At 35.9% G+C, this 26,381-nt stretch overlaps 1 protein-coding gene across 9 annotated transcripts in view; it reads left to right on the plus strand.

Annotated features, from left to right (window-relative positions):
- The window catches only part of KIF27 (kinesin family member 27), an 85,324-nt gene that overhangs the window by 42,800 nt on the left and 16,143 nt on the right, over positions 1 to 26,381 (plus strand). For all 9 annotated transcript variants that reach the window (XR_011484992.1, XM_070459561.1, XM_070459560.1 and 6 more), the window contains 5 exons: positions 2,750 to 2,955; positions 6,955 to 7,152; positions 16,089 to 16,199; positions 19,248 to 19,424; positions 25,200 to 25,415. Coding sequence is in view for 8 of the 9 variants with exons in the window: in XM_070459561.1 (XP_070315662.1) it covers positions 2,750 to 2,955; positions 6,955 to 7,152; positions 16,089 to 16,199; positions 19,248 to 19,424; positions 25,200 to 25,415 (908 nt within the window). In the remaining variant the exon portion in view is untranslated. The remainder of the gene's footprint in view (positions 1 to 2,749; positions 2,956 to 6,954; positions 7,153 to 16,088; positions 16,200 to 19,247; positions 19,425 to 25,199; positions 25,416 to 26,381) is intronic.

Consider the following 26,381-nt stretch of genomic DNA (forward strand, 5'->3'; position numbering starts at 1 on the left):
AATTTTCTGGTAGAGTCTTTAGGGTTTTCTATGTAGAGGATCATGTCATCTGCAAACAGCGAGAGTTCACTTCTTCTTTTCCTATCTGGATTCCTTTTACTTCTTTTTCTGCCCTGATTGCTGTGGCCAACACTTCCAAAACTATGTTGAATAGTAGTGGTGAGAGTGGGCACCCTTGTCTTGTTCCTGATTTTAGGGGAAATGCTTTCAATTTTTCACCATTGAAGGTAATGCTTGCTGTGGGTTTGTCATATATAGCTTTTATTATGTTGAGGTATGTTCCTTCTATTCCTGCTTTCTGGAGAGTTTTAATCATAAATGGATGTTGAATTTTGTCAAAGGCTTTTTCTGCATCTTTTGAGATAATCATATGGTTTTTATCTTTCAATTTGTTAATGTGGTGTATCACATTGATTGACTTGCGGATATTAAAGAATCCTTGCATTCCAGGGATAAATCCCACTTGGTCATGGTGTATGATTTTTTTTAATATGTTGTTGGATTCTGTTTGCTAGAATTTTGTTAAGGATTTTTGCATCTATGTTCATCAGTGATATTGGCCTGTAGTTTTCTTTTTTTGTGGCATCTTTGTCTGGTTTTGGAATTAGGGTGATGGTGGCCTCATAGAATGAGTTTGGAAATTTACCTTCTTCTGCAATTTTCTGGAAGAGTTTGAGTAAGATAGGTGTTAGCTCTTCTCTAAATTTTTGGTAGAATTCAGCTGTGAAGCCATCTGGTCCTGGGCTTTTGTTTGCTGGAAGATTTCTGATTACAGTTTCGATTTCCTTGCTTGTGATGGGTTTGTTAAGATCTTCTGTTTCTTCCTGGTTCAGTTTTGGAAAGTTATACTTCTCTAAGAACTTGTCCATTTCTTCCAAGTTGTCCATTTTATTGGCATAGAGCTGCTGGTAGTAGTCTCTTATGATCCTTTGTATTTCAGTGTTGTCTGTTGTGATCTCTCCATTTTCATTTCTAATTTTGTTAATTTGGTTCTTCTCCCTTTGTTTCTTAATGAGTCTTGCTAATGGTTTGTCAATTTTGTTTATTTAAAAAAAAAACCAGCTTTTAGCTTTGTTGATTTTTGCTATCATCTCTTTAGTTTCTTTTGCATTTATTTCTGCCCTAATTTTTAAGATTTCTTTCCTTCTACTAACCCTGGGGTTCTTCATTTCTTCCTTCTCTAGTTGCTTTAGATGTAGAGTTAGGTTATTTATTTGACTTTTTTCTTGTTTCTTGAGGTAGGCCTGTAATGCTATGAATCTTCCCTTTAGCACTGCTTTTACAGTGTCCCATAGGTTTTGGGTTGTTGTGTTTTCATTTTCATTCATTTCTATGCATATTTTGATTTCTTTTTTGATTTCTTCTATGATTTGTTGGTTATTCAGAAGCATGTTGTTTAGCCTCCATATGTTTGAATTTTTAATAATTTTTTTCCTGTAATTGAGATCTAATCTTACTGCACTGTGGTCAGAAAAGATGACTGGAATGATTTCAGTTTTTTTGAATTTACCAAGACTAGATTTAATTTAATTGAGATTTTAATTAAAAGATTTTTATTAAAATTTTTTACTTTAAAAAATAAATTTTTAAAAAATTAAAAGATTTTATTAAAAAGTTAAAGAATTTTAAAATTCAGAGATTTTAAATTATTAAAATTAATAAACTTATTAAAAATTAAGAGTTTCAATATACCAGTATAACAACTGGACCCTATGATTATTCCTCCTATGAGCTCTAGACTCTTACTTCCCACTGCCATGGGCTTGCTAGTCCAGGGCTAGCTGACTATTCAGAATAAATCAGAACCAAGCTTTCAGGGTCAGTAGCTGGGCTTAGAATGAAAAGATACAGAAACAATATTTATATTCTGTTTTTCTCTGTGTTCTAAATATTCATAAGAAAAGCATTTAAAAAAAATTTATCTTTAACAAGTTCAAATGAGATGAAAAAGGAGAGGAGCCAGCTCTAGATTAAAGGATTCTTAAGAAACATAACAATAAGATGTATTGTGACCTTGTTTGGATTGTGACTAAAATAGACTAATTGAAAAAAAAAAAAAGGCTAATTGTAAGACATTTTGAGACCATTGGGGAAGTCTGAATAGGGACTGATAGGTATTAATATTGCTAGGTATGATAATGACTTTTTTGTTATTTCCATATTCTGTATAAATACTTACTGAAGTATTAATATGTATAGGTAATGTTATGACATCTGGAATTGTTTTAAAGTTTTTAAGTAAATTAAAGAAGAAAAAAGGCATAGATGAAAAAGCAGTGGCAAAATCTTGGTAACTCTTGAATCTGGGTGATGGAGGTTCATTATAAGGATTATTTCCCTACTTTTGGTATGTTGAAGAATTTTCATAATAGTGAAAAAAAAGAATTCAGAGATAGCTTATGAGTAGTAGGAAGACAAATTATAGTAAGCCAGGGGCCAAAGAGTCACCCCATATACCTTTCTAACTGGAGCTTGATGCCAGCAAAGGTAAACTGCAAATTCAGAACAAAAGATGAACCAGAGAGATTTAATGGCACCAGATGGGGACAGTGATTAAGGATCTAATTATTAAGAGGCCAGATGACAAGTTGTGTTTGACTGGGTTGTGAAGGGACAGCTGGGTTTTTAATGCTTTGCCTTAAACAATTACATGGCCAGCGTTGTAAGAGTATGGAAATTTTATGTTTTTGGTGTTTTACTTAGTTTTTAAACATAATTTATAATTGTTATTACTATTATTATTATGAAGGTAATGATGCCAAGTCCGTAAGCAAGCAGTATTCTCTGAAAGTAACAAAACTTGAACATGAAGCAGAACAAGCAAAAGTGGAATTAACTGAAACACAAAAGCAGCTACAGGAACTGGAAAACAAAGATCTTTCTGATATTGCTTTGAAGGTAAAATTACAGAAGGAGTTCCGTAGAAAGATGGATGCCGCTAAGCTAAGAGTCCAGGTAATTTAAAAAATGCAATTGAGAAAACTTATTTACGGCTTCCTGCTTTTGAGGATTCTTATACCTAGTTAGCAAAGAAGTAGGATTCAGTTTTTACCAGAAGAACTGGAAGGCAAGTTTTCTTTTCCAGTATGCTGGTGGGTTTGCATAGTTGTAGTCTGGGGTAGTGTATTTCTTCATTCAAGAAATGTATTTTAACCTTTTTATCAAAACCACATGATTGTAAATGAAGATAACCACAGAAATAGTGTTATTTTCTGAAGGATAAAAGATTAACTAATGATTAAATAATCATATATAAAACATCTGGTATGTGTATAGCCCTTTCTTGACATTCAACTATGATAACTTTCAGATAGTTTTCTGAAATTATAACTGATTGGTTTAAGAAAGGTTAGTAACTGAGTACTACTACATCTTATTCTTAATTTCCTAATGCTGGACTTTGCTATAACTTCAAATATAGCTCTAGTTAAAAACTTATATTCTATGAGAAATACTCCATTAGAGAAAGTTACTGTGTATGAGGTTATTCCCAAATGCTTTCGGTATGGTCAGAGTGTTTTGTTAGTCTGCTTATAGTGAATTTGCTAAAATGCCTTTTCTATTTCTTTTGATTACTGATAGTAATTCTTTTTTTTTTGTTTGTTTTTTCATTTATTTTTATTAGTTGGAGGCTAATTACTTTACAATATTGTAGTGGTTTTTGCCATACATTGACATGAATCAGCCATGGATTTACATGTATTCCTTGTCCCAATCCCCCCTCCCTGATAGTAATTCTTATACTCAAAATCAGCAAGAACCAGTCTCGTGGTAATCAGTCTATTCAGATTCTCTATTTCTTCATGATTCAGTCCTGGAAGATTGTAGGTATCTAGCAATATATCCATTCTATGTTATCCAATTTTTTGGTTTATAATTATTGAGAATAGTCTGTTAAGATCCTTTGTATTTCTGTGGTTCAGTTCAGTTCAGTTGCTCAGTCGTATCTGACTCTGCAACCCCATGGACTGCAGCACACCATGCCTCCCTGTCCAGCACCAACTCCCAGCGTTTACTCAAATGCATGTCCATTGAGTCGGTGATGCCATCCAACCATCTCATCTATCGTCCCCTTCTCCTCCCACCTCAGTCTTTCCCAGCATCAGGGTCTTTTCCAATGAGTCAGTCCTTCGCATCAGGTAGCCACAGTATTGGACTTTTAGCTTCAGCATCAGGTCTTCCCATGAATATTCAGGACCGATTGCCTTTAGGATGAACTGGTTGGATCTCCTTGCTGTCCAAGGGACTCTGAAGACTCTTCTCCACACCACAGTTCAAAAGCATTTCTGTGGTATCAGAATATAAATTCAGAAACAAATTCTCTTTCATTTCTGATTCTATTTTATTTCTTTTTTTCTTGCTGAGCCTGGCTAAGTTGTCAATTTTATTTATCTTTTCAAAGAAACAGCTCTTAGTATTGATCTTTTCTGTTGTTTTCTTTTAGTCTCTTATTTCATTTATTTTTGCTCTGATCTTTATTATTTTCTTTCTTCTACTAATTCTGGGCTTTGATTGCTCTTCTTTTCCTAGTTTCTTTAGGTGTAATGTTAGAAGATTGTTTATTTGAGATTTTCTTGTTTCTTGATGTAAGCCTGTATCACAGTGCACTTTCCTCTTAAAACTGCTTTTGCTGTGTCCCATAGATTTTGGACAGTTGTGTTTCCATTTTCATTTGTCTCAAGGTATTTTTGATTCTTTTCTTTGTTGACCCATTGGTTGCTTAGTAGCACATTGTTTAGTCTTCACATGTTTGTGTTTTTTCCTAGTTTTCTTGATATAGCCAAAATTATTATTTTTCTAAGGAGGTTATAGCCAAAATTATTATTTTGCTATGGAGGTTATTATATTTGCCATAGAAATCTATAGCTTAAGCCTTATTTGTGGATCTAGCAAAGATTATTTTTATGATTGAGATTAAAAGATTACATGAAGAATTATTTATAGTATTTGTGAATTATCATGTCCTTTTTTGTTTTCCATGTTTCTTGCTGTGTAATTTTTTCTGCTGAGAGTACTGATAAGGAAAGGAAAGAACTTAAGTTCAAAAGAAACTCTGATAGGCCAAGGACTGAAATAAGTTTCCCATATAGTTTTAGAAATTTCTGTGCCTTTGCCATATGCATGCACAGCTGAGGATGCTCTAGATGACAAGGATGGTGGTAGGGAGAAGAAGAAGGGTGATGGTTAAGTGTCTACAAAGTACTCTATACACATGAGATGTTTTATATGTAGTATTTAATCATTAATCCTTTGAAGTGTGTATTTTTACACACTTATAAACAAGGAAACTGGTTTATGAAGATAAAATAACTTACTCATGGTCATATAATTGTGATGATAAAAGTGGTTTTCGGTACACTAACATTTCATACCATTTAAAAATATTGAAATACTGGTTGTTTTATTGGTATAATGAAGTTATTTTAGTTTTTAAAACTCAAATTTGTTTTAATTAAAAAATCTGAAATCTGTGTTCTTTGCCTTTAGATATATATAGCGTTGTATGCTGTATTAATATTTTAATGCTAACAGAGCACATTCCACATTTGAGCATCTGTGGAATAAGCACAAAAGACAATGATAACCTATCTCACTCTTAAGTAAGATTATCAGTACCTATACTGATGTTTTCAATATCATGTGGAAAAGACACTATAGTACTAATATTAACATTTTTGCTCCAATATTGCAATTACTGTCAAAAATAAGTGACAAAACCAGGGTCCAAATTCGGACTTGGGAAACTGCAGAGCCCTGTGGCATCCAAGCTGGTAGTGCTCCAAGTAGTCCACTGCAGATTGTCCATTATTGGTCTGCAGTAGGATAAAGGCAGATAGGGGCACAGCTTCCCTCATCAAAAAAGTCTTGCCTGGAAACACCATCAGCCGAATCTAATAATGTCCTTCATGGTGCAGGCTGACAGCAGTCTGTGAGTGGTACTGGTCCACAGACCACCCTTTGAATAGCCCTGCTCCTAAGCTACAATGTGTCTGTGAATACGCATTAAAACAAATTAAAACAAAATGTGTTTTTTTCCCCAGCAGTTTATTGCCAAGATAAAAGAAATAATTAATTGTAGTCTGTATGACTTACAAATAACCTCACCTTAACTTTATTTCATGTGAGATGTACTTAGTGCAGTGCTAAAGTACATAATACAAATTTATGTTTGTTTGATCAAGATTAAATTGAAACACTGGTATTTTATATTAGTACAGTAAACTTCACAGATATTCACAGATTTTTAGTGTTGTCTATGGGTAACTTTTGCTAGAGAGGAAAAGCTTTATTTATGAGAGTTAAAATAATAACTTGGTTACTCTCTGGGAAAATGGTACATTTCTGATCATTTTAACTCAGGGATTAATGATTTAGGCTATAGCTGGATTTTAAATACAAGTACAATAGAATACTATGCAGTCACATAGAAAGAACAAATCTATGTGAAAAGATCTCTAAGGTAAATTATATAGAAAAAAAAGGAGGTGGAGAATAGTCTACCTAGAATATATATACATAAAGTTATTTATATGTGTATAAATTATTTCTCAGAGAATACTTAAGAAATTGGTAATTTTGTTTCAGGAAGCAGGACAGGTAGATTAAAGAGTCTTTTTAAATATAAGTTCAGTTTTGTATTGTTTTAATTTTTATTGTGTACTTAAAGTATTTTTAAATTAAAACACTCAAAAAAAAAACAAAAAACAGTGATGTTGGTTTTGTTCTGTTTGGCTGCCAGCACCAGGAAGGCTCATCATTCTTTACATCTTGTGAAAATTCTGATAGTTGACCGATTGTAAAAGTAGAAGTATAGAAAACAGTTGTGAAACTGTCAAGAATAAATTAAAATCTAGGAAGAAATGCCAACATGCGTAATTAAATGGAAAGTTTTAAGTTTACTGGAAGGATATGAGAGATGCAGTTTTTCATTTTTAAATATTCCATGTGATCCAGGTCTTACAGAAGAAGCATCAAAATAGTAAGAAATTGGCATCACTGTCAATCCAAAATGAGAAACGTGCTAATGAACTAGAGCAGAATGTAGATCACATGAAATATCAAAAGGTACAGCTGCAAAAAAGACTTCGAGAAGAAAACGAAAAAAGGAAGCAACTGGATGCAGAAATTAAGCGGGATCAACAAAAAATCAAAGTAATATTGTCATACTTTCCTGCTAAGCATAATATGAAATGTTCAACGGCTCAGAGCTAATGAAACCAAGGTCTTGATTCAGTTGGCATGTGAGGTATCTAACCTTGGCCTGTCCTTGGCTGCTGTTCCCATTCACCTTATAACTTTGTTGATCTACATAGTAAAAGCTATTTATTGAATTCTGAGTACTGTCTTGAAGGCTTTGACTTCACAAAAGAAAGTGCAATGATAATTTCTCTAACTAGGACCTTAACTTCAGTTGAGGCTGTCAAAAACATAAATTTATGAAGCTGACTTTCTAAAAAATATCCAACATTTGACTAGGATTCCCCATTTTCAAAGTGCTTTGACATGCCTTGTCCATGTGTCAGCATAGGAAAAAGTACACAGTAAAAATGATGGTACCATTTCATTCCTAGTATGCAGAAAAGTGATCGGACCTGTATGCCTAGCAGTTCTAGGCTGGGGAGGAACTAGTGGTATCAGCCCAGGCTCTGGAGCTTGGCTGGTGTGTATTCAGATCCCAACTCTCTCATTCTTGGCTGGACCATTTATTGGGAAAATCACTTACCTTCTCTGTGTCTGTTAATTCTTAAGTATCCTTATCATACTTGCCTCAATAGGACTCTTCTGAAGAAAAGGAGGCTGATAATATCATGTCAACACCAATAATGAACACTTATCTAGCACTGTGTACCAGGCTCTGTTCCATTGAAATGTTAAGCCGAACCCAAGGTTTGGGACATAATTGGAGGTTTCCTAAATTTTAAATTTAGGAAAATAACATATTCTCAGACCTTAGAAAAAAGAATGACAGAATTTAGATATGGAAGGGAACTTAAAGAACATTTAAGCCAAGTTACTGATTATTTTTTATTAAACACTTTTATTGAGCTATACTTCATGTATTACAGTTTACCAATGTAAAGTGTATAGTTCAGTGAGTTTTGGTATATTATATTATTGATTTTTATAAACTGTGGTAAAATATAATATGAAATTGAACATTTTTACCTTGTTTAAGCATATAATTCAATGGCATTAATTATATTCACAGTGATGTGCAACCATCATCTCTAGCTTTTTTTAAACCTTTTCATCACTCTCAGTAACCATTAAGCAGTGAGTCCTTTTCCCCCTCTTCCCCCCAGCGCCTGGTAATCTTAATCTACTTCTATATTTACGAATTTGCCTATTCTCAACATTTTATAAAAGTGAAATCATACAATATTTGTCCTGTGTCTGGCTTATTTCATTTAGCATAAAGTTTTCAAAGTTCAGCCATGTTGTAGTATATATCAGAACTTCATTCCTTTTTATGAGTGGGTAATATTCCATTATATGCCTACACAACTTTTTTTTTCTACATTTATCTGATAGACACTTGGATTGTTTCCACCTTTTGGCTGTTGAATAGTGCTGTGATAAACATTGGCATACAAGTAACTGTTCAAGTACCTGCTTTCAATTTGGACTTGAAATACCTTGATGTGAAATTGCTGGATCATATGCTAATTATATGCTTAGCTTTTTCAGGAACCACCAACTGTTTCTGATAGTGACAGCACCATTTTACATTCTGACCAACAATGTTTGAGGGGTCTGATTTCTCATCTTCATCAACACTTGTTATTTTCTGTTTCTTTTTTATTATAGTCACCCAAGTACATGTGAAATGGAATGTCATTATGATTTTGATTTGCATTTCCATATTGACTAATGATATTGAGCATCTTTTCATGTGCTTATTGGCCATTTGTATATCTTCTTTGGGGAAAAGTCTTTTGAAGTTGTCTTTTTTAATTGGATTGTCTTTTGTTACTGAGTTGTGGGAATTCACTCTGTATTCTGGACATTAAACCTTATTTGATACATGACTTCCAAATATTTTTTTTCCATTCTGTAGATTATCTTTGCATTTTCTTGATAATATTCTTGATGTACCAAAGTTTTACATTTGTATGATGTTCCAGTTTATCTATGTTTCCTTTTCTTCACTTGTGCTTTTAGTGTTGTTTCTAAGAATTCTTTTCCAGATCTAAGATTATAAGGATTTACCCACCCCTGTGTTGTCTTCTGGAGTTTTATGGTTTTAGCTTTTGTGTTTAGGTCCTTGGGCCATTTTGAGTTAATTTTTGTATGTGGTGTGAGGTAGGGGACCACTTTCGTTCTTTTGCATGTGGAAATCCAGCACCATCTACTGAAAGACAGTTATTTTTCTGTTGAATGGACTTGGTACCCTTGTCAAAAATCAGTTGACTATAGATCTATGAATTTGTTTCTAAACATTCAGTTCTATTCCATTTGTTTCTGTGTCTGTCCTTGTGCCAGTACATGCTATTTTGATTACAGTAGCTTTGCAGTAGATTTTGAAATTGGGAATTAAGTTCTCCAACTTTGTACTTTTCCAGCATTGTTTTGGCTGTTCAAGGACCTTTGCCATTCCATATGAATTTAAGGGTCAGCTTTTCCATTTTGGCAAAAAGGTGATTAGAATTTTGATACAGATTGTGTTGACTGTGTGGCAATATTAAGTTTTCTTATCCAGGAGCATGCGGTGTCTTTTTTTTTTTTTTTTTTAGTATTTTCTCCATTTTATTTATTTATTTATTTCATTGCCTGTGCTGAGTCTTCATTGCTCTGGGTTTTTTCTCTAGTTGTGGTAAGTGAAGGGCTGCTCTTCATTGCAATGAGCAGGCTTCTCATTGCAGTGGCTTCTCTTATTGGGGAGCATGGGCTCTTGACATAAGGGCTTCATTAGTCACAGCATGTGAGCTCAGTTGTAGTTCCTGGGATCTAGAACACAGGCTCAGTAGTTGTTCTGCAGGGGCTTAGTTGCTCCACAGCATGTTAGATCTTCCTGGATCAGGGATTGAACCTGTGTCTACTGCATTGGCAGGTGGACTCTACCACCGAGCCATGGGAGAAGCCCTGGAGTGGTCTTTTCATTTCTGCTTTAATTTCTTTCATAGTATTTTATAATTTTTAGTGTGCTAGTCTTTTACCTTCTTGGTTAAATTTATTCCCAGATATTTTATTCTTTTAGGTGTTATTGTAAATGGAATTGCTTTCTTAATACCCTTGAGTTACTTATTCTTAATACTGTGATAATTATTATTATAGAAAATAAATAACATTTATTATTTATCTTCATTTGATACTGTGCTCAGCACTTACATGCTTCATCTCATTTATGTCTTTTTATGTTCCTATATTTCCAGCTTTTCTTTTTCTGCTAGGTTCTTTCTTTAAACAGCTTAGATTTTTCGCATCTGAAAATTATTCTTCATCAACTTTATACTTCTGCCTGTCTCTCCTCTTCCCTTTATAACCAAACTGCTTGGAAAAGTTTACTGTATTTGATTCTGTATCTTTTCTTTTCATTTGTTCTCTTGTCTTCTCCAGTCTGGTTTCTGGGTCTTGGCTGTACCATTCACTTCAAAGCTCTTGAGAAGTACATCCATGCTCTCTCTGTGACTGAAGTCATTAACACTGCTTTCAGCATAGTTAACTACTTCCTCCATCTTGAGATATTTTCCCCTCTGCATTTGTGAAGTTATATTCACCTTGTTTTTTCTTGTCTGATTGCTTGTTCTTTGTCTTTGCTAGCTTATTCTACACTACTGTTTCTTTACTTACAGGGATCACTCCAGACTCTAACCTATGTCCTCTTTATCTTCCGTACTTTGGCCTGGTTGACATCTCATCTCTTTTCCCATGGCTACAGTTTAACTCTGACAGCTCCCAGATTTAATCCTTGATACCAGATTTGCCATTAGAACTATGGATTCACACATCCAACCACTGGCATCTTTATTAGGTTGTCTTATAGGTGATCCACACAGTCAAAGGCTTTGGCATAGTCAATAAAGAAGTAGATGTTTTACTGGAATTCTCTTGCTTTTTCGATGATCCAGTGCATGTTGGCAATTTGATCTCTGGTTCCTCTGCCTTTTCTAAATCCGGCTTGAACATCTGAAAGTTCACGGTTCACATACTGTTGAAGCTTATCTTGGAGAATTTTGAGCATTACCTTGCTAGCGTGTGAGATGAGTGCAACTGTGCGGTAGTTTGAGCATTCTTTGGCATTGCCTTTCTTTACGATTGGAATGAAAACTAACCTTTTCCAGTCCTGTGGCCACTGCTGAGTTTTCCAAATTTGCTGGCATATTGAGTGCAACACTTTCACAGCATCTTCTTTTAGGATTTGAAATAGTTCAGCTGGAATTCCATCACCTCCACTAGCTTTGTTCATAGTGATGCTTCGTAAGGCTCACTTGACTTTGCATTCCAGGATGTCTGGCTGTAAGTGAGTGATCACACCATTGTGATTATCTGCATCGTGAAGATCTTTTTTGTATAGTTCTTCTGTGTATTCTTTCACCTTTTCTTAATATTTTAATGCCAAAGCCTTTGACTGTGTGGATCACAACAAACTGTGGAAAATTCTTCAAGAGATGGGAATACCAGACCACCTGACCTGCCTCCTGAGAAATCTGCATGCAGCTCCAGAAGCAACAATTAGAACTGCACATGGAACAACAGACTGGTTCCAATAGGAAAAGGAGTACGTCAAGGCTGCATATTGTCACGCTGCTTATTTAACTTACATGCAGAGTATATCATGAGAAATGCTGGACTAGATGAGGCACAAGCTGGAATCAAGATTTCCAGGAGAAATATCAATAACCTCAGATATGCAAATGACACCACCATTATGGCAGAAAGCAAAGAAGAACTAAAGAGCCTCTTGATGAAAGTGAAAGAGGGTGAAAAAGTTGACTTAAAACTCAACATTCAGAAAACTAAGATCATGGCATCTGGTCCCATCACTTCATGGGAAATAGATGGGGAAAGAGTGGCAGACTTTATTTTGGGGGGCTCCAAAATCACTACAGATGGTGATTGCAGACATGAAATTAAAAGACACTTGCTCCTTGGAAGAAAAGTTATGACCAACCTAGACAGTGTATTAAAAAGCAGAGACATTACTTTGCAAAAAAAGGTCTGTCTAGTCAAAGCTGTGGTTTTTCCAGTAGTCATGTATGGATGTGAGAACTGGACTACAAAGAAAGCTGAGCACCAAAGAATTGATGCTTTTGAACGCTGTGTTGGAGAGGACTCTTGAGAGTCTCTTGGACAGCAAGGAGATCCAACCAGTCCATCCTAAGGGAAATCAGTCCTAAATATTCATTGGAAGGACTGATGCTGACGCTGAAACTCCAATACTTTGACCACCTTATGCGAAGAACTGATTCATTGTAAAAGACCCTGATGCTGGGAAAGATTGAAGGCGGGAGGAGAAGGGTCCGACAGAGGATGTGATGGTTGGATGGCATCACTGACTCAATGGACGTGAGTTTGAGTAAGCTCCATGAGTTGGTGATGGACAGGGAGGCCTGGCGTGTTGCAGTCGATTGGGCTGCAAAGAGTCGGACACGACTGAGCGACTGAACTGACTGACTTATAGGTGAATTCAGTATCTTCCTTATCTCCCCACTGCTCTTCCTCTCTGCTCCCTTAATGGGGGAGAAGGTATAGTTTTCCAGTGTACTGTACTTGACATTTCAGTGCATTCAGTTGAGCAAACTAGAAATTTATCAATCATTCTTGACTCCGTCCTCTTCCTCCTTACCCATATCCAATGAACCAAAAAGTTTTATAAACTGAATCTTCTGATGATCAGTTCTCATTTCATTGCCAACAGCATGGTCTGTTTGTTGCAGTCCTTCCTCCAATCTGAGGAGCAGCCCTGTCTCTCAGTCCTATGGTCTTTGGGTCTCAGCTTCTCATCTCTCATGAATCCTGGCTTAAACCAACAAGACATAGCACTGTCTAAATCTTTGTTTGGGGAAAAGAAAGAAACTTTTGAGTAGAACACGTAGTCTGCTGAAATGGAACTCTTCTGGTAACTAAAACTTAGCACTTTCTTATCTAGGGTAATTTTGTTCCTTCTAGCCATATCTCTTATTCTAGGGAAATATGACCCATTTAAGGGCGAGAATGAGTATTCCAGGAAAAGAAACGGTCTGCCCTGAAAATACATTGAAATTTCTATTACTTCATGCAAAAATAGCATCTGCTCAGAGTCCTAAGGGACATCTTGTTTGCTGTTTTGGAACTTGCTTTCTAACATTTCATTTTCCACATGACTAAACCATTTCCAGTGAATACTAGGACTTCTGCATAGGTTCTTTTTAGAGCAGCAGTTCTTAACTGAAATAATAAAGAAAAGGTATGGGAACCCCTGAAATCGTGGATCAGTGTGTGATATGGGACTTCTCTAAGCACCAATTTCCTCACCTGTAAAATGGGATTTATAATGGTATCTTGTTTCATAAGATTATTGTGAAGATTAAATGAGATAATTAAATAGATGTAAAAAGCATAGCACAGTACCTGGTAGACAGCTATTTTAATATTATGTTGCTGTTGCTGCTGCTAAGTCACTTCAGTCGTGTCCTACTCTGTGTGACCCCATAGACAGCAGCCCACCAGGCTCCCCCGTCCCTGGGATTCTCCAGACAAAAACACTGGAGTGGGTTGCCATTTCCTTCTCCAATGCATAAAAGTGAAGTTGCTCAGTCGTGTCCGACTCTTTGCGACCCCATGGACTGCAACCTACCAGGCTACTCCATCCATGGGATTTTCCAGGCAAGAGTACTGGAGTGGGTTGCCATTGCCTTCTCCAAATATTATGTTAGGGATTACAATATATGGTAAAGGTAATAATGTTTAGAGCAACATACAGAAGAGGGGATTAGATCACCTGTTATATACTTTCAAAGCATGTGTAGAAAAACAAATAGTAGAGAGTCAACCCTGGTATAAGGTGCCTTTATTTCAGCATCCTAAAGTCACCGTGACTGTGACAGGAGCTGAATTACAACTGTGAACAAGCAATAGGGAAGCATGAAAAATTAATGGTTAGTAAATATGAGGGTCTAAATCCACTCATAATTCAACTCAAGTGGGCATAGAAAATTTCTTTATTGAGTCTATAGAAGCCTCGTGTTCTTTATGACACCCCTCCCACCCTGCCCAGCCCAATCCATGTCGTCATAATTGCTCGAAATATAGGAACTAACCAAATATCCAATCTGTTCAAAACTTATCCTGATAATTCATACATTTCCTTCAAATAATTCTCAGTTCTCTTGAATAAGAATATTCAATTTCTTCCTCCCCATGCTTCTCAAAGATAGGTTGTAGTGTATGCAGTGTTCCATTGTGCGGCTTTATTGCATCACATCGAGTTGAGGAGGAGGGACTTCCTGAGTTTCAGTTGGTTTTTGCATGTGACTGCCTGGAATCTGCACTCCCTTGCCCACCTATCCCTCCTGGCCCCTGGTGTGAAGCCAGTATAGTCTGTAGACTGGTCTTACTTTCAGTGTAGAGTGTGGAGGAGCTTTGGCTTCATCTCTTTTCCTAATGGCATTATAAATCCTTCTTGAGACTACGAGGTCTTCCATCTAGCTTGCTAGTCCAGGCGCCTGTCCTCACCTTCAGTTCTGGGGTCAGTTCCCCAGGATAACTGACCCTATTTGTCCTCAACTTGTCATCCTCATTCTCCAAGTGCAAGGAGTCCCATTAGTCGCCGTTTCCTGATCATAGTTCTATTCTTTCAGCAAGACTGCATGAACCTATGTGGGTGTGAAGCCTCTGCACTGCAGTCCCCATTCTCTCTGCCCTCATTGACACCTTTACTTATCATCCCCTTCCTAGGTCAAAACTCAAGAGAACTGTGATACACATATTTCTTATTCTCTTTTTCCTCCTTTCTGCCATTTCCAGACCTGGAAAATGGTGGACTTCCCTTTTACTTACTTTTTTTCAGTGCTTCCAAAATTCCCTATGGAAAAGGTACAATTTGGGGGTCTTCCCTGGTGGCTCAGACGGTAAAAAATCTGCTTGCAATGCAGGAGACTCGGATTTGATCCCTGGGTGGGGAAGATCCCCTGGAGAAGGGAATGGCAACCCACTCCAGTATTCTTGCCTGGGAAATTCCATGGACAGAGAAGCCTGGTGGGCTACAGTCCATGGGGTCGCAAAGAGTCGGACACAACTGAGCAACTAACACACACACAAGGTACAATTTTGATTTTATTATGAATTTGTCAGTGCCCAATACCTTTGTAAAACAAGAACTAGTAGAAAAATGAAATAAAAATTAAACAATAAAAGTCTCTTAATTATTAGATTCAATAGACAAAATTATTCTGTTAAATTGTTGTAAAAGGTTCTAAACACTTACTTTTAATTTCTGTACTTATCCATCATGGACCAGTAAGAAAAAGCAGTGCAGACCAGCCCACTTTGAGTTCATGGCCTCCTTCCAGATTCTTGCTAAGCTTTGGTGGTGGACAGTAACATCGTCTCTAAACCCCGGTAGAACACCTGGGCCCTCTTGAGTTGACTCTTAAGATGTGAATGGAAACTGAGGGAGTTTGGAAAATACTCTTCAGAGGACCATGATCAGTCTTGAAATACTATTCTCATGCTGCAAAATCTGAGCTTTGAATGCTAGAACCTGAGTATTACTTTTCTCTTTACATTTCTCCTGTGATAAATTCTAATATCCCTATTGCAGATGGGTACCTTGGGTGGACTCGCTGAAGGTAATGAACTCAGAAAGGCAAGAGAAAAGTGGATTTATAATTTTCATACTCTTAGCCCTGTTACTCTAATTTGTAACACTGGCGAAAAATGAGAAAAATACCTAGCTTTTCTAGTGAATGCTGATTTTTGCTGTGAGATTTTATTGCTTGAATGAAGGGCTACCATATTTTCTTCCTTAATAGCCCCAAGCTTCATCTGCTTGTTTTCTTTCTTTTTGTAACTAGGAAAGTAAATATTAAAATGATTATCTGCATAAATACTTAATGATGGCCATGTAGTAAAAGCAATAAGGTGATTTTAATTCCTGTTTTCTATAGGAACTACAGTTAAAAACAGAACAGAAAGATCTAAAACTGAAAGCTGAGGACCTTGATGCATTTAAGATGAAAAGGAGAAAAGGTTCGTTTGGAAGTATAGACCAACTCCAGGTTTGTCGATTCTATTTAGTGTTTCCTGGTTTCTTTTCGATTTGATGATTGTCTAAGTAGAGGTAAAAAGAGTTGGACTCTAAATAAAATCTTTAAACACTAGACTTTGTTGCTGGAGTACAAAATTTCTAATATTTCTTTTGAAACTTTTCTGTTATTAAAAATTAATTTCTCATCCAGAAATGTGCTATACTTTTTTTTGTTTTGTTTTTAATTTATTTTTAACTGGAGGATAATTGCTTTACAGTATTTTGTTGGTTTCTACCAAACATCAACATGAATGCTATATTCTTACTTCAGTAGAAATGAGTTTATTTGAATGTTGTGAAATGTAAACATGAAAACTAGATTGTCTTTATCCTTATGTCAAGACTGGTTTATTCCCCTAGAAACAGATATATTTCTCAATATACCCCTAGAAACAGGTAATATTTCTCAAGATAAGAGCTCTACTCAAACACAACCAAATTGTATATGCACCATGTGTAATATATTAAAAAGCTATTGTCTTAATGCCACATTTAAAAAATGAAATTCATAAATTAACATCAAAGTTCAAAGAAACAAAATTTTATGTAAATTAGGAATAGCAGTACTAAAAGTCTTAAAAATTACTGTACTTAAAACTCTAATTACCCTCAAATGCAAATGCATCAACCTAATTCTAAAAAAATTATTTGCTCTTCTTAAATCTTATATATTAATATTTTAACAGTAAGATTTAGGACATGCATGTATTCTAAGTTATTTTACTAGTACTTTTTAGAAATTGGTTAAAGAGCTTTCTCTCTGACATGCCTGGTAATAATATTTTTGGGTGGAAGGGTATGTGGAGGAGTCGAAGAGGTAGGAAAGCATAGAATAGTTAGCACCGCTTTACAGAACGTTAAGAATCTAAATTAATTTATTTCTTTTTTCCATTTATTTTTATTAGTTGGAGGCTAATTACTTTACATCATTACAGTAGTTTTTGTCATACAGTGAAATGAATTAGCCATGGATTTACATGTATTCCCCATCCCGGTCCCCCCTCCCACCTCCCTCTCCACCCGATCCCTTTGGGTCTTCCCAGTGCACCAAGCCCGAGCACTTGTCTCATGCACCCAACCTGGGCTGGTGATCTGTTTCACCCTAGATAATATACATGTTTCAATGCTGAAGAATCTAAATTTAAATGAATACAATAATAGGTTCTCACAGCCTGCATTGACTTTGTTGGGTTAAAAATAATAATAAACAAACCCTTCCTGCTTTTTAGTGTTCTAAAACAACGTTTTCCAGAATTTGACTCTAAATAAGATTATAAATTAATCAATATGACTATCTAAAAAGCTGATAATAGGACCTTGTTTTGATATGAAACTCTTTTATAAGAAGAAAGTATTTAAAATTGGCACTGTGTGGTAGGACTATTTACTGTAAGAGAGAAGAGACAAAGTAAGAAATTTTCAGAAAACTTACTAAGATACTGTGAATTGCACAAATCATAACTTTAATAATCTCCAGTGCAGGAAAATTCATTCATTTATTATTGTTTCTCTAAAAAACCTATTATGTTAGCAGACTCTACCCAATCCTCAAGGGCTTCCCTGGACCTGGCGGGCTACAGTCCATGGGGACGCAGAGTGTCCGACGCACCTGAGTGGCTAAGCACAGCACAGCACCCAGTCCTCAAAGCACAGCTAAAGTATTGCCTACTCTGAGGCAGGCATTGATGTTACTTCCATTTCTCAGACAGAGGCGATCCTGCCCTCCATTTTTGCATACATATACCTGGGAGTTAGCTGTATACAGCATTTATTATCAACAATCATCATTTTTTGGTTTCTCTTTTATTGGAATGGAGCTTACAGAAGATCTCTTACTTAACTTACAAACCCCACTCAGTCAAGAAATGTTTGTAGAATATGTTTTAGTTGCTAGTCTTCATAGGGTCTTGTGTGGAGTTTCTAAGATAGAGCTGGATATAACAAAACTGAAGTATTTCTTTCGTTGCTCTGGGGTATCCTTACTGTTCCTAGTAATTGTAGAGCTGCTATTTTAGGGTTTAGTATTATTCAGATGTGCTGTTGCTTATAGAACCATACTATCTAGGTCTGGATGAAAAACTACAGAGCTCTGTACTCTGGATCTCACTTTGCCTTGGTCACTTTGCTCACTTTTTCTCGTGCATATTCACTGTCTTATTGTCTTAATATAGATTTCTGGGAACAGGGTTTTTTTAAATCAAGTTTTAGAAGAACTGGAAAATAGTACTATATTGATTTGTTTTCTTGTTATTTAGGAAGCATTGCTTCATTACTCTGTCCCAGTGCAGATGGGCACTTGGTAGATTCCATCTTGGACAGTTATTCCGTTCACATTTTTGTTTGTACTTATTTCTAGGTACCCTTAGCTCAAGATAATACTGAGATGCTTGTTTTAGAAATCTTTACAGCTCAATTTATTTTGTAATTATTTTATGTCGACAGGTTACAATGCAGAGTAGATTTTCATGCCTTATCACCTATGTCTTTCCACTATGTCTATTCATTTATTCCCCTCATTGGTTAATTGAATCAAATTCATTCAGTCATTCATATAACATTTTATTGAAAGTCAATCATGGGCCAGGCAGTATAGCAGGCACTGGGGCTAGAGAGGCAAAAAGCTTTGTCCCTGCAGTCAGGCAAGGAGCTCATTCATTAGTGCTGAGGTGGAGGTAAGCACCTCTGGAACAGACAAGATTTCCAGCATGTTCTCAGAACTGACTCTCAGTATGTATAAAGAAAATTGTCAGCCTTAAAAATCCCAGACTCAAGCATTTTCAAGGAATAGATTTTAACTCCTTATAAAACAACACAGGAAGATGTTAACTTAGAACCACTTATTTCTTGACAATTTTGGACAGACACTATTTTGTTATTCTCACTGTTCATTTAAGGTGTTCCAGATAGCTTTTAAATGTTCATTTAAGGTGTTTTAGTCAGTTTGAAGTTATATTATTACCATATGAATTTTATGGTGAAGAAAAACAAATTGTAACATTTCTTTCGAATTTTAATGTAGAAATTGGATAAGCAAAAGAAATGGTTAGATGAAGAAGTAGAGAAAGTTCTGAACCAACGCCAAGAATTAGAGGAGCTGGAAGAAGACTTAAAGAAACGGGAGGCCATAGTTTCAAAGAAGGAGGCCCTGTTACAGGAGAAGAGCCAGCTGGAAAGTAAGAAGTTTCGATCTAGTCAGGTATTCTGTTTAATATGCTCTTTGATTCTGGTTGTAAGCCATATAAATTGAGATTTATTTTTTTTATAAAGTAAATCAAACCACTGTGAAGTTAGAAACCAAAAGAAAACTCTTCTGGTTTTCAGTGTATTTGGCTTATTAGTGCTTATTTAATGACCATCATGAAAATCTATTTCAGTTTTGAAGTAAAATGTTCAGTGTTCTACCAAGTATGAGTTATCTGTTATTAACTTTTGGTGGTATTTTAAAAATTGTAGTGTGTTATACATAACATAAAATTTACCATTTTGACCATTTTAAAGTGTAGAATTCAGCAGCATTAATTATATTCAGTGTTGTACAACCATCACTGTTATCTATTTCCAAACTTTTTATTATCCCAAACAGAAACTATGTAACCATTTAGAATAACATGCTTGCCATTTCCTATGGAAGCCTCTATTATTAGCCTTAGTGGATATTTTAAAAACTAATCTGTACCATTAGAGAGTGAACATTGGGTGAGCGTTGGGTGAACATTGGTAACTTTGGGTGAGCGTTGCGTGAACATTGGTAATCTGGAAGAATAGACTTGAAAATGATCTAACTATACTACTACTCAGGATTCCTATAAAAGAAAGAAGACTTTGTATAATACAGATTTGCTTATTTTTCTACTTATAAAGACTTGAGTATCTTTACAAAAATTTTTGTTGTAGGACTTGGGTTTTATGAGCCATTCATATAAGTGGTTTTATGAAGGACTTTGCCTCAGTTTCCCGTTTTGAAAAATGACTGTTTTTATAAGGACCAGGAGAAGATTTTTTGATAATAGCAGTAGCAACAATAGCATCTGAAAATAAAGCTGACTTGCCCTAGACTTTAAGAAAACTTTCTCTACAAAGAGAAAGACAAATCCCATATGATATCACTTGTATGTGGAATCTAAAATATGGCACAAATGAACCTATTTACGAAACAGAAAGAGACTCATGGACTTGTGTTTGCCAAGGGAAAGTGGGAGAGGGAGAGGGATGGACTGAGGGGTGGGGTTGGTAGATCCCAGCTGTTACATTAGAATGGATAAACAACAAGATCCTAATGTATAGCCCAGGGAACTATATTCTGTGATACACCATTATGGAATATATAAAAAATAATGTATATATGTGTACAACTGAGTCACTTTGCTCTGCAGCAGAGATTGGCACAACATTGTAAATCAATTTTACTTCAATTTTTAGAAATTGTAAGAAAAGACTTTCTGCACAAACCTTTGCCTCCAGCTGACCTTGAGTCTGGAGTCAGTCATGGAATCATGGAATAAGCTCTGCCTCTTAAAACCTGCCTTTCATCCAGCATAGCTGTACTACTAGGTCTGGGGTGATGGTGACATGTTCTTAACTTCTCCACCTTAGTGTAACATGTGAACAAGATCTACACTTACTTCTGCCTTCTGTTTCCCAGACATGTTGAGATAGCTTTTGGCAGCAGGCTGTTGGACACTGGGGTAGGGGCAGCCCTTCTAACCAGCCTAGTTGCTGGTGCTCCATCCAGGTCACTTGTCCACACTGGCTGTCAGCGTCAGGTTTTAGAAGCTCCCCACCTCCCCGCAAAAAAGAAACATATAATGACAGCAAAGAGGATTTACAAATCAATGTATCAAGTGAATAAATAGAAGAAAATACCTGGGACCTTTATGATACGTTCTGTATCAGAAAAGAAAAAAAGAGAAAAAGAAAGGAGTAAGAAGGAAACTCTTATTCCTGAAATACATTTACTTTATGATCCTGGAAAAACAAAGAAAAGAAAATAGGTGTTTTCTAGTTTCAACAAGATGTAATATTTAGGAAGTAAGAACATACTGAGGTAAGCATAGAGTGCAAATAAATGAAACCCACAGTAGATCTTGGCAAAATTGATTCTTTGAAGATAGTTTTAATTAAACAGAAGAGAAACTTGAGACATTTCAGGGTTCTTTTTGAACAAAAGATATTACAAAGGATAAGGCACATTACGTATTTTTTTTGGTATTTGAGAAATACTATAAGATGTGATCATATGCATTTCAGACAAGAAACACAGTATAAAAAAGCCTATATTCAGGGCTTCCCTGGTGGCTCATTGGTAAAGACTCCACCTGCCAATGCAGTAGACACAGGTTCAATCCCCGGTCCAGGAAGATCTTACATGCAGTGGAGCAACTAAGCCTGTGTGCCACAACTACTGAACCTGCACCCCATAGCCCATGAACTTCGACTTCTGCAGCCCACGTGCTAAAGCCCGTGCTCCACAACAAGAGAAGCCACTGCAATGAGAAACTCACTCCACAACTAGAGTGGCCACTCTCACCACAACTAGAGGAAAGCCCATTCAGCAACAAAGACCCAGCACAGCCCAAAGTAAATTAAAAAAAAAAGGATTTATCTTAAAAAGTCTATATTCATACCATATACAAATAAAATGAATCAAAGACCTAAATGTAAGTGCTGAAACTATAAACGTCTTAGAAAGAAACATAAGTATAGCTTTTTGTGACCTTAGGTGAAGCAGTAGTTTATTGAATGTTATACCTTAAACACAAACAACAGAAAAAATTAGATAAATTGGACTTCATCAATATTAAAAGCATTTGTAATGTAAAGAACACCATCCAGAAAGTGAAAAGATAACCCATAGAATGGGAGGTGTTTGTACATCATTAAGTCTGTATTTAGAACAGATACAGAACTCTTTAACAGCTCAGTAATGAAAAGGCAACCCAGTTTAAAAACAGGCAAAGGATTCAGATAGAAATTTCTCCAAAGATTTGTGAATGGCCAAGAAGCACGTGAAAAGATGCTCAACATCTTAGCCATCTTGTAAATGCAAATCAAAATTTAAATGAGATACTGCTTCATACCCACTAGGATGACTATAATCAGAAAAATAATTTTAGTGAGGATATGAAGGAATTGGAACTCTTACACATTGCTGGTAGGGTTGTAAAATGGGGCAGTTACTTGGGATAACATGTTGAACATAGAATTACCAAATGAACTAGCATCCACTCCTAGGTGTACATTCGAATCAAGTGAAGACATAAGTGCACACAAAAACTTGTACATGAATATTCATAACAGCATTATTCGTTAATAGTCAAAAAATGAAAGCAACCCAGTGTCCTTCAACTGATTATGTATGAATGAAATGTGGTACACATTCATATAATGGACTATTATTCAACAGTAGAAAGGAATGAAGCTCTGATATGTGCTACAACATGGATGAATCCTGAAAACATGATGTTAAATGAAAGTTAAGAGAAAGAACTCAGTCATAGTAGACAATTCCATAGAGACAGAAACTAGAATACTGGTTACTTAGAACTGGATCAGGGCTTGGCGAGGAAATAGAATGAGTGCTAGTGAGCATAGGGTCTCTTCTGAGAGACTGATGAAAATGTTCTAAGATTGATTATGGTGATGGTTGCACAAGTTTGCAAATATACTTAAAACCATCGAATTATACACTTTAAATCAGTGTATATGAACTATATTTTAGTAAAGCTATTACTCAAAAAAACCTATAAACACATAAAGGGAAAAAACAGTAGGGGAGATAACAGAAGACAGAAGGTTACCAAAAAAATGTAAGGTGGAAAGCAGATAAGTGGTTACTGGCTTAGCAGAACAGAAAAAGCTGAAATCCAAGTGCCTAGAAGAGGGACACCAATGAGAGTCAAACCTTTATCCTTAGCTTTTTTAGTAACAGCTTCACAAGCTATAATTCACATAAACATGAAAAAAGAAAAACTCAGAAATGAAGGGACCATGAATTTTAGAAGGGAGGAGTGAGGCTTAAGAATGAAAACAGGGCATGGTCAGGAAACCATCCTTTTCTAATTCTGGACTAGATGATTTATTTTCTGAAGATTGAACCAAGTTCAGCAGAGGCCTGGGGTAAGTCAGAATAAACAGGGAATGAGTGAAAGTCTTAATCCTGAGACATCCATTTCCTAACCCCTTCATAGATCCCAAAATGCAGGCAGCCAGACTTATACTTCCCAGCAGAAGATTGGTAGATTTTTCTGAAACAGTCCCAGGGAAAAACACCCTACAAATTTACATTTGGGAGCCCCCAACTAAGTGTCCATGTTCCAGGTATATCCTCCTGTCATAAATCTTAACCCACCACAGTATCAGCATTTTAATACCTGACTCTTAAGTATGATGGAGATCTCAAGAATGCTACTAACATTAAAGATGGAGGCCAAAACAAAAGAAAGAAAAAAAAAAAAAAAAGAAGATGATCAGAGAAGTTAGAGATAGAACAAGGAGCTGAAAAAACTTAAAAAATCTTAATATCCTCAAGGTGGTAAAAGCTTATACTCCATCCATAAAACAAGAACTGCAGGCTATAAAAAACATGAAAGAACTTTTGGAAATTAAAAGCTTTGAAGGATAATGTTAAGAAACATTTCAGAAAGTAAATAAAAAATAAATAGAAAATAAGAGGAATAAAATTTAATTGACAAATAAACCCACAAAGTCCATCATCCAAGTAACAGGAATTCCAAAAAGATGAAACAGGAGAAGAGGAGATTATCAGAGACATAATACAAAAAAAATTGGCCAACACTGAAGATATGAAACTCTGGGTTGAATATTGAATAGTTTATCAAGGGCATAGCAGAGACCACTGAAAGTGTATTGTGTAAATCTTGAGTCAGAATGGCTTTGGAGTTCTCAGCAGTGTTCATTAGACCTGAAGCAGTCTTAAAACTCATAAGGAAAATGGTGTCCAAACAAAGAGTCTCTTTTTAGACTAATATAAATTAAATGGGAAGGTAGAATACAGACATTTTCAAGTGAAAAAGTTTATCTGTAACCCAGCCTGTCTCAGGAAACTACTAGAGGATGTGCTTCTTAAATATGAGGACACAAGCTATGCAAAAGAAAGACTTGGGACCCAGAAAATGTGCCCTGACTGGAAATTTTCAACAGTACCATAGGAAGTCTAGGAACAACTATAGTCTAGTTTGGAGCAGGAGGATGGAGACTCTAGACAAAATGTTTCCAGAAGAGAAGAGGATGAAAATATTCCCTGATTAAGTTTTGATCAACTGAAAAAATAATGTTGAGAGGAATTTTATAGTTCTGTTGGAAAAGAATTAGTTATAAGGTAACCAGAAAAAAGTGTTCCAGATGGAAATGTGATCATTTTGTCCTAGATAGTTCAGTTATGAATAATATTCACGAAGTCATGTAAACTATTGATTTAAGTAAAAACTGTAATACAACTTAAGTTGGGAGAATACAAGGAGGGGGAAGTACAGACAAGGAGGCGTAAGTGTGCTAAGTGCTTATCTTCCATAATAGACAACCAGCAGAGAGTATCTAAAATTGGTAATGTTATTTAAAAACATGGACATAAACCAGAAGAAAAAGCTTGAAAGGTTAAAGATGGTCATTTCTAGGGAGCAGGAATCAGGGGAAAGGGTGGTGTAGGAGACTACTTTAAAAAAAAATTATAAACCTTATGGTAGTATATACATGTAATTATTTTGATGAAATACCAAGACCAGGCACAGCCAAATAAATAATAAAAAAAAATTTTTTTAATCTCCACTTAAAAAAAAAAAGACATTCAACTTAAGACTTAGAAAATGAAGCTCCCAAAAAAATCCATGGGAGAAAATAATGTAAGAGCTAACAATATGTTCACATAGTAGTTTTCTCTCTGTTTTTTCCTTTTTATTTATAGTCTATATTTCTAATAACTGACCTCAGGGTGTCTGGTTGATTATCTTTTTAGGCTTTGAACACAGACAGTTTAAAAATATCAACTCGCCTGAGCTTGTTGGACCAAGAGTTGTCTGAAAAGAATGTGCAGCTCCAGAGCAGCACAGCTGAGGAGAAAATAAAGATTTCAGAACAAGTACAAGCCCTCCAGAGAGAAAAGGATGAGCTGCAGAGACAAAGAAACAGCGTGGATGAGAAACTTAAAAATGGTAGTGTGTTGTCACCTGAAGTAAGTCAGTATGCTTTGGAACTGGAAGTACTGTATGATGGATCACTTGGATGATTTCCTTCACCTTTGTTACCTAAACATAAAAATGATAAACCTAATCAACTTTGTTTCCTTGAGACTTTGTCAGATGTACTGAGTTTCCTTGGCACCTGTCTGGTGCCATAAGCCTTGCTTGACTAGAGACTGTGATGTCCTCTCATGGAGGTACCTGAATGTGGCCCCTTCCTAGCATTGCCAGGGACAGGGAGACTCACACTTGCTTTGAGTATGGCCTTTCTCAGCTGAGGTTTTCACAGAACACAAAAAATGATTTGAGGGACTCTTTTTCTCATTTTTTCTAAAGAGGGCACCTTTTCTTATGCATCTTTCTTGGATGATACTTGGTAATTCATCATCTATAACAGAGGCCTAGAGCATTAAGGGTTAATTGTTTTAGAAAGTACAGGAGCATTGTTCCACACTAAGACCTAGCCAAGTAGATGTGCAAAATTCAACCACCAATAGAAATACCTTTTAAGGAGTTTTCATTTAGGGGAACATGTGGCTTCTCTTCATCATTTTTTTAACTGTGTAAAAGGTGTTGCATTTATTGGCTACCAAATTGTCCCAGACTGCATCTTTTTTCAAAATTTTATTTCAGTTGGCAGTGGTAACCATAACTTATTATTTTATCAGACAAAGATGAACTTTTGATCCTGGATTTTCTCTGCAAATATTTATGGTCAATGTCCAAAGTAAGGGAAAGTTACTAACAAAAAGTAAGTGGCTGGAAATCACACACCTTACTGTATGTTATAGTGTTTTAGATTTCAGCAAGTATGAGAAGTTGAAGGGGCTGGTTAAGAAGGAACAGGGGAGAGGATTTGATGACATTATTGTTCATTGAGTTGATGAAAGAAATTGAAGACAAACTTGACTGGAGGCTATGTGACATCATGAGCTTCTATTGCCCTATTTTATAACTTA

This window comes from Odocoileus virginianus, chromosome 31 (genome assembly GCF_023699985.2).
Source record: "Odocoileus virginianus isolate 20LAN1187 ecotype Illinois chromosome 31, Ovbor_1.2, whole genome shotgun sequence".
Classification (NCBI taxonomy): Eukaryota; Metazoa; Chordata; class Mammalia; order Artiodactyla; family Cervidae; genus Odocoileus; species Odocoileus virginianus.